Genomic DNA, 10407 nt, shown 5'->3' with positions numbered 1-10407 from the left:
AAATGATCTACCACCTTAGTAATATCAGGTAAGTCTACTTTTCATATATTATAAAAAATATTTTTTCCGATAATATTAAATTCTGCAAGAGTGCATCTACTTCGTTCCTAATATTTCCATCGTGGCCCCATTTTCTCGGAGCCCTAGGCGAGTAATTATAGGTTAATCCGGCTCTGCATGAAGTGCATTTCCTTTCGAATATCGCATACCTATTAAATATGTATCAAACTTTCACACAAAACACAAATATCACATTCGTATAGTTATAGTAGCAGAATACAACCAGACCATGAAATAACATTCTCCTGAAAATTTAGTTTTTTTTATATAAACAATAGTGACTTTCTTTTTTATTGGCATAAGATTTTATGAAAAAATTGTTTACGTGGAAATGTAATAAATGTATTTTCATCAAGCACTAGAAAGTACTTGAATAATGTAGATTGAAATTATCTCTTTATTATAAAATACCCTTACAGGGATCTTAGCTAGAATCTGACAAGAAAGCGACTAGAATCTAATTAGAATTATTTTTAGAATCTAATAGGAATAGTGTTGATTGAAAATATTAACATGTTTTGATGAAAAGTACCTTAATGATTGTTTTTCTTTATTTTATTTAAATATATATATATATATATATATATATATATAAGAAATGTCCAGTAATTAGCAATATAGTCTAATATCTAAAATGATAGTGATCTAGAAACTAGTACTAACGCCTAATTATTTATCATTGTATAAATGTTTTCTCTAATAATTAGCGTCCATTATATTCATTGTTTTTAGAGTACAATAGTAGCAGAAAATATTGCCATATTATTTTTCAATTTAGTAGCAACCATAATGACCAGATGAAAACTACAAATTGATTTTAAAATTGAAGTTATATAATTGTAATTGTTGAATACTAAAAATGAAAATAATGATATGAAACATTTTTTAGCAGAAACAATGAGATTAAATAAATATAATCACTCGTGTGTTTATATAAAATTATTGCAAAAGAAATGTTTCAAATCATTCATTTATACACTACCACACACACTTTTTTTTCAATTTTGGATTCGAAATATTTGAAACATACAATTTGAAAATTGGATTTACTGGCGAAATCATAAACTTTTTTTCGTAAATTCAAAAAAGAAAGATTCAATCGATAACAATATGAGAGTTGCAGATAAAGTATTGATTAGATTTTTAAATATATAAATAATTAAATGGTCTTTTAAGATTTCTTCCATAAATATGTACATGAGAAGTTGATAACCACAGTGGATCCACAGTTTTACATTATTTTACTTAATTTTTTCATTATAAAAAGTAAATAGAAGATTCATAATCCTCCACTCTGGGTTTTCATAAAATGTTAGACAACTTTAGAGCCAGAGCATATTTTTTGCTGCCGTTTAACGACAGATTATATAAATATTATGATAATTTTAGTTTGGCAACATTAATTAGTCTAAATTTCTAGGATGGTCGTCCACTCTGGTGACAACTCCTCATTTGTGTGTACATATTAGCATAAATCCTTATGCAAATAACAAATTTCTCTACACCATATAAAGACTTTACGCAGAACATGACTACCATAATAGATTAATTAATAAACCTCAACTTGGCAAACCATAAAATATCTAAAAATGACCATCTCATCTATCATCTTAGAGAATTTTCTTAACCTGTGGCGTAGAAACACGATGCAGACATCCGCATTCTGCGTCCGTTCTTATAAATTCTACATCCGTTTTTCAAGCAAAATGACTGAGACAACGACTTATTTCTTATGGAGCTTTCCAACAATTTTGTTTGTTAGTCATAAAAATCTTTTGACGTCAATTGTCTTGCGCAATTTTTGCAATACGCGAAACGTTACCGAACTTTGGAAAGAAATTAGTGAATGCGAGCATATGACGGATGAATGTTAGGATGTTACTTAATAGTACTGAGAACCCGAATTTTTGGTTGATTTATGGTTAATTGATTTTTTTGCAGAATTATAACTTCTGTTGTTATACATTATAAACATATGATGCACGTAAATGAATATGTTACTTAATAATACTAAGAATTAAAGTTTTTGGGAAACTAAATGATTTTGTGTAGATTTATGACTTTCTTTATTTTAACTTCTAAGTGTATGATTCATGTAAATGAAAAAGTTACTTAATAATACTACTGGAGTTCATAGATTTTTTTTTTTTCAAATATTTATTGCCAATCAAAATATACACTATTTTTTAAGACAATATTGTCTTTATTGTCTGTCAATATAGTCTTTATCTCTAAATAGTGTATTTCCAATGAAATCTCCTTTTTTCATTTTTTGACATTTTATTTAAGATTTTATGGTCATTTTTTTAAATCTCCTAATAAGGAAAATCATTTTTTACATATTACGTTTTTATTGAGTTATTGAAAAAAATGTAGGGAAAAGTCCCCTAGTGGCGGACACCTAAAATTATTTATAAATGAATCAAAAAATATTTGACGAAATGTTTATTAAATTATGATTTATGTTAGATAACAAAGTTAAAAATAAAACTAAATTAACAAAACCGCAATCTTTGCTAAAAATAATTAATACTATCAATCAAACTTTGGTATCAACAAATATGATTTTAAACAGTGGCACCTAGTACCGGACATTTCAAAATCACTTATAAAGCCATTTACACACTTCGGAATGCCTGCACATGTGTCTTTGACTTAAATAATACGTGTTAAATAGAGTGTCCGGTGCTTGGTGCCGTCCGGTGTTGCGGGACTTCCCCTAATGAAATTGTTTTAATACTAACATTTCTTATTATATTTTTAAGTTCCTTTAAGTTATGGTAATCATACAAAAATCGAGAATGGACATTTCATCAAATCTCTACGTTTTAAATGTTTTTGACAATTTTGTCTTACCTTAGAAGAAATGAATTAATGTATATGCGTGTAAATACAATTTTGTGTCCAACGGATCAACCGATTTGAATAATTCGAATCCAAATTGCGAAAATGGGGTATCCGATTAGATTGATTAAATACACATTTGGTTCGTATTGATAGTGTTAGGATAACTAATTTCGGAAAAGACAAGTCCAACCGTTTGGGAGATACAGTGTTAAAAATTACAGCTATTGAGAAAATGAATCATCCGACTCGAACGAATCAAAAAACATTTTGCTTGTGTTGTGATGAGTATGAAGAAAGAATTAGTTTTTGGGAAAGATTTGGATATTAATTCTAATTCTAGCTAAAATGATTAATAATAGATTGTAATTTTAAATAAGTAAATATTTATGAAACCGCCATTGGGCATTACTTCGTGGGGGGAGGATCTAGAATGTTATCATTCTTACCTTGTATTTATACTCATCTTTTAAACGGGCAAAGTGAACCGAAAGACAGGTTCAGCCATCTTTACGGTACGGGTACGGGAAGTACCAGCAATTTGCTTTAAAGCATGATGCCGTTTAATTTTTGGCTATCATTCATAATACGACAAATGGCATGAATATCTTCAACTTGCATAAATATTTAGAGAGTATTTGGTGTATAAATTACCTCCAAAGTTATCAAATAGAGTAATAAATATTCATAATTCACAAATAGAAATTTAATCATCGATTTCTATCGTAAAACTATATATTATATAGTGTAATGTGACGATTATAAATGGTTAAATTAATGGTTACAAAATTGTTAAAGAGGCTATGAATCGAATACTTTAAAATGGATTCACTTGGCACCTGTAACAGCTTCTTGCAAAGTACTGTTGCTTGTACTAGACCTTAATTGTAGAAATTCCTTCAATAATAATCACACACCTTAAAAAACATTGAATAACTTCTTTTTAAATACTTTGGGTAATTGGTGTTAGATTTATGATAATCTATTAATTTTGTTTAGAAATTTCCTTGGATAAAATTTTTTGATTTATTAAAAGAGAAATATTGAAATATTGTTGAAAACTAATAACAAATTGATAAATGGCATGTGTCATTATATGTAAATTTTACTTTAATATGTTAATATGTTATACTACATAGGATTAATAATAAATAAAAGCTTTAATCATGGACAAACGCTTATTTAAATTTTCTACGATCAATTTTTTAAAATTTTTTTTACTGAGCGATCACAAATTCAAATATTTTATCCAACTGCTTTCATTAAAGCAAATCATTAAGTCATTTTTTTACCGAAACTATTAAGATTGTTTCCATTGCCCATCATGTGTTTTGTTATACGAACAATTCAAAAGATTATCTCTATAATGATTAGTAAACTCAATTTGAAAAGTTCTACAATATCATAACCCAGAAAAAATGGTTATCATTAATTACTTTCAACTGCCGGTGTTTTCATTCACATGCCCTGAATTTAACAGATTCAAATATAAAAGTTACAGAATTGGTACTATGGGACTGATTTATATTAAGAACGAAAACTGATATACGATGGAATTATTTAAATTTTTATTATTTGAGAGGAAGTGTTTGATACAATTTATATGTAGATCGTAAATTAATAAGAGAAAGTAGAGCTTTTGATAAAAAAATAATAATAATATCACATCTTAAATTCACTTTTGCTGTCTTCGAAAGTTTGTAAATAAATATTATATATATCAGCTAATACGTAGAATTGAAATAAATATTTAACTAAATTGCAATATGGATATCCAGATCAGATTTAAACTTTCTATAATTTTGAGTTCATTGAGAAATTGATCCATTGTAGGTACAAAAGGTCTTAAACTTTATTTCTGATGACTTGTGATATTTCTTTATAGGGAAAGTGTCACAAGATATCGAAATTCACACACGAATCACGATTTGCATTTTGACAACCTACATACAAAAAACTTTCAATGAATCATGAGAGTCCAATAGGACCCCAAATTTCAAAATTAATTAAAAGGAAAGGAATTCCAAGGTAAGATTTTTTCAATTTATGACATGTAAAGATATAATATTGACTAATAACTTATCTTTCTAAAGTCAAGCGAAATTGCGTCTTTTTGACTGTGGTATCTAATGATGAAAAAAACTAAATCTCTGGTTTTGTAATTATTTTGGTCCAATTGGTTTCTTTCAATTTTATTGGTATTGATTTATTAAATTAATTTCTAAATTAACTTGATTATGTATTAAAGAATATTGAAAATTTATTCTTACCTTTCAAGTTATATTCTAAGCATTTTGTTCCATTTATATTTTATTTCTAATACAAAATGCTTATATTAAATGATCCATCAATATCTCAAGAATGTTTGCGTTTTTTTAATTTTTTTTAAAACTTAGTGTTAATGTTATTAAAAAAATACCTTTCATTCATTATTACCTAAGTTTAAATCTGCTTTTTATATAATTTAATGGAGCTTATTTTATTTTGGATACAAAAAGCTAAATTCAATAGATAGATGCAATGTTGAAATAATTAACAACATTACTGACTAATATTATTAAACGTTATTTTTAACAGTATACAAACTTTTAGTGAAAATTCTGGAATGAATTGCTTGAATTGTTACAAGTCCAATTTGTCAATTATTATAATTTTTGCATAACGTGAAAATTTCATAAAACTTTATTCAATTTCCTTTATCCAATTGAGGATAGTGGGTTGTTTGGTTAAAAATTCATTACAAATCGCAAGTTTTTTATAGATTGTTTGATTAAAATAATTAAATCAAACATGATTCTCAGTAATCTCAAATTGTCACATCTTATTTATCGCATTAGAGAATTAGAAAAAAACGTCAAAAATGATTTAGATGAAGTTGATTGACATTGACACTCTAACAGTATCGCCTTATGGATGATAGTTCATTCGTTACGACTTTCTACTATTCTCGTTAGTAGGTTCGAATAACGTTTTAAAAAATCGCAATCGGTAAAAACATAGTTTGTGAAATAGATTTAACCTATAACTTAATAAGAAAAATACAGAAAATTATTTAAAAAAATATATGCAAACCTGGAAAACTTTCTGGTAAACGCGTAAAATTGTAGAGGCTGAGATTCACGTTTTAAATAATTTTTATACTATTCTCTACAATTACAATATTTGGCTATAGAAACTCAATTGTAGCTGTTTTATCAGATTTATAAATTAAGAAAATGTTAAAATTGCTGCAAAATATTTTATGTAGGTTGTAGCTGTAGGTATCACTTTTCAGAAGAAATTTATAAAGATTTTTATCTCATATGGTTTATAATTTATGTGGATTTTTTCGCAATTTATGTAATGTTAGTGGCTTCATCTACGTTTTTCTCTACATTTTTTTTTTATTTTTTATCTGCTACAACTATTTATATTTATAAATAATTCTAATTAATTGTAACCTGACATTTTATGAGAATTTATATTTAAGGCTCCATTTGAAAAAAAATTATATTAATTTTGACTGTTCAAGTGTTACTAGATAGAAAACAAAGTCATCAAAAAAATTATTAGATTACGCTTTCAAAAACAAAATTAGGAAGAAAAAAATCGAAGCTTTTTGCAAAATTGATATATTTTGTTTGTTAACATATTTTATTTTTCTGAAGTAGTATATATAAATTTATTTGTAAAAACACGCGAAGATAAAAAGAAGAATGAGAAAATAAAGGAAGATAGGAGTTGAATAGAAGTAGAAGTTAGAAGATAAAGCAAGATTAGAAGAGATAGAAGAATGAAGAAGAATTAGAAGAGAGAGAAGAATGAAGAAGAATTAGAAGAGAGAGAAGAATGAAGAAGAATTAGAGAATGAAGAAGAATTAGAAGAATGAAGAAGAATTAGAAAAGAGAGAATAATGAGCTTATGCTCAGAGTTAAGTAGAATAGGAATTATTGAGTTGAGATAGAAAAGAATTAGAAGATAGAAGAAGAAGCAAGGTTCGAAAAAAAAGAAGAAAGCCTTAACACTTCATTTTCGCTGCTCTTAATTATTTTTTCTGATTTTCATAGGCCTCGAATATTTGCTTTAAACTACTTTCAATTCTCACTTTTCATTTGTATTTTTGCATTACCTCATCATCTACTATTTCTTTTTACATCTGTGTCAACAATATTCAAAATATCTTTTAGCAGTTTTTTTACAGTGAATCGGTAAACCACAAAAATTTAGCAAAATATCTCGGCGTTAATTATTTCCATATTTGACTACCGCGTAAATTTAGGCGTATGTAAATTCTTCCGCTGTGTAAACATCATCAGGATGTATTGAACTAGATTCCGATTCATTTACGTTGATTTTCTAATATCGCAAAAGCGAGTTCCATTTTTGTAAGACGACCGATCTTGGTACATGTTGTGGTTAATTTATAAGCAAATTGAAATCGAAGACATGCCAAGCCAATTATAGCCGAAAGTATCAATATCAATGTCGCATTATAAAAGTAACTGTTTTGTATTATTCGATTTGAAAAATAATGAGCAAATGAAAATGAAAAGGCAGCCATAAATAAACGATTGCCTTATATATTTCACTTTTGCTTTGGTAGGCGAGTAGAGTTAATGATTGAAAATTATCTAAGCAATTTACGAAAATTACTTTTGGTATTTAATTTATACGTGTACGCGTGATATCTTATTTAACGCACGATGATGGATAGCTTTTTTTGTAATTTATTTAAATTGATGTGATATATACGAAACATACACACATAATAAACAGACCCAGAACTCAACGTCAAATTGAAACGGGATGATAGTATTGAACTAAAATGCTCTGAAAAAATTTAGCTTATAGTTGTTTGGAAACTATGAGCTTTTAAGTGCAGTCTAGAGCTTTGGAGAAATTATGACCATTTTTGGGCATTGGTGGTTAACTTTTCTTTTTATTTATTTTGTAATTTTATTAGAGGATTTTTAATGAGTCTTTATTTTTAAAAAAAAATTTCTTGGTTCAAAATGTAATTAAATGTTTTTTCTGAAAATGGAAAGATGTCTATTTGAAAAAAAAAACTAAAATGATGCAACCTATACAAATACATATAATTATTTAATTTATATGTATATGTAACTACGAATATATATATATATATATATATATATATTCATATCACACATTATTATGAATAAGACATACGTGATCGTAGTTGATTCATATCAAGTTACGATGATTCATATGAAACATCCTTGTCACTTGTATTATTTAATAAGAGAAAGTGTTTAATACGGATATATATATATATATATATATATATATATATATATATATTTTTAACTTATCTCGCGAATACTTTTTAATCAAACATACCACAGTTTTTCGATTTTATTTGCATTTTTACTTCATTTTGGCCCAGAAATGTTCTGTTTCATAACTTTGACTTATTCTTCTATTAAAACCCTCAACTTTTAAATGACTAAAAAAATCATTATAATAATTTTTTTTATGACATGGGATTATATAGCTAAAACAAGTACATGTTACCATGAGTATTAGAGGCCTATCAAAATAATTTGTCAATGAAGATAATTAGTTTAATCAAGTTTTCTACGAATTATCTAAATCTTTGTGGAAGTAAGTAAATTTAACATTAATGTTTCAAATAGTCTCAAAAAACGTATGCAAATAGTAGAGACCCTATAAAATATTCATAAGAATTAATTTATTAAACTGATTTTTTTGCATTGTATTAAATAAATATTTTATTATTTCTTTGAATATGACCTAAAAAATTTCATAACCAGAACAAATATATGTAAGTATTAGAGGCCTGGGAAATTTAATTCCACATAAAATTAATTGAGTATAACCGAGATATTGAAAATCATTTACTAGTTTGTTGCGAGAATCAGATATTGTATTAATTCTTCAAATTATTCCTTATTGTAATGAGGTTATATATTAGAAACACTTTTCGTATTTATATGTTTATTAAAACATTGAAAAACATCACTTTACAAAAAAAATTCTAACAATTGGAGCACCAATTTTTACCAAAAACCAATCATTATGGTTTTCAACTGATATCTTTCGATTTTGGATTTTTCATCACGATTCAAGATTTTTTATTAAAACGCGGACAAACAATTTTACACCTATGATAAATAAATGGCTCTACCTATCATCATGAAAAACTAATCAACGCGAGTCCTTATCGAGTTACATTGAATGGGTTTGAAAATTTAAAAATTGTAAAATCTGTACAGTCGTTTTAGATGAAACGTCTGCACAGAATGAAACAAACGTCAACGTTTTTTTGTGCCAAACGATTCAAAACGTCCAGAAAATACAAAATGGCAAATTGGATTTTCTGGTAAAAATATAAACTCCCTTCTGAAAGCTATCAAATAAACCATAGGTTGCCAAACTATTTTATGTTGTGGACCACTTGGGCTTTGCGATGGACACCTTATTTACGAATCTATAGAAATACACATTATTTTACTTTTTGGATCATTTATAAATATTGTATATAAATTTATGAACATGGCGTGTCGAGGCTTTTATGTCATGGCTTTGTGGACCCAAATTTTCATTTCGGGGACCCCGAATTTTTTGTTTTTTGCTGACGTGGACCTCTTGAAAGTTGTCTTGGATTCTTTGGGGTCCATATAGACCAATTTGGGAATCTCTGAAATAAACGGACAAATATAATATAAATGACTATCTTCTTTTGTCGGTATTTTCACATTTTATATTTATATGTATCTTTCTAAGTTGGATTTTCATATCTAGATATAATAAATATTTTATTTTAATTATAACTTAATTATACCATTTTATTACATCAAGATTATTAAAATTCATATAAATGCTTTTTATGATATACACATATACATATTTATAAGTATGTATGTATGACTATATGTATATATGTATGTATGTATGTATGTATGTATGTATGTATGTATATCTAGAAATTGTTTCCGTGTATCTTCTTAACTACTGACTGACTGGAGGGTGAATGTATGGATCATTTCGGTAAGAGAGTGTGTGTACGTGCACGAGCAAGAGAAAGTGTCTTCATTCCATTGAATAATTTTCAACCGGATATCCATACATACATACATACATATACATACATACCATACATACATACAACTTTATGCCCATTTGTATCTAACTATATTAAATTGTACAGAGATTTACAAACGTATACATAAATAGAATGTATATATATATATATATATATATATATATATTTATATATATACATTTTTATTTTGATAAAATTGAATTAAATTGATTTGAATTTGATTGACAGAGATTTAAATAATTTAAAACTTGACAGATATTGAAACAATTTAAAAATACAGTATAAAATATAAGCATTTTGGCTATAATCCCACCCTTCATTAAGTAGAAAATTTGCTTATACTAATGGCCAAGACTTTGACCAAAAACAATTAAAAATTTTTTTTATATATCTAAACTAAATCATATCTAAATCTAACATGTAATGTAACAAATTA

General features: G+C 26.7%; 1 protein-coding gene across 1 annotated transcript in view; it reads left to right on the top strand.

Moving 5' to 3' along the window:
* LOC113383032 overlaps positions 1-10407 on the top strand; it is a 32559-nt gene continuing 22152 nt past the window's right edge. The window contains exon 1 of the mRNA XM_026621284.1: positions 1-28. Within this exon, the coding sequence (XP_026477069.1) occupies positions 3-28 (26 nt within the window). The 5' untranslated portion in view covers positions 1-2. The remainder of the gene's footprint in view (positions 29-10407) is intronic.

Source organism: Ctenocephalides felis, unplaced genomic scaffold (assembly GCF_003426905.1).
Source record: "Ctenocephalides felis isolate EL2017-DRISC unplaced genomic scaffold, ASM342690v1 CF-g0.4_SCAFFOLD_03570, whole genome shotgun sequence".
NCBI lineage: Eukaryota > Metazoa > Arthropoda > Insecta > Siphonaptera > Pulicidae > Ctenocephalides > Ctenocephalides felis.
Note: the sequence above shows the minus strand (reverse complement) of the source record. Positions and strands in the feature narration are given on the sequence as shown.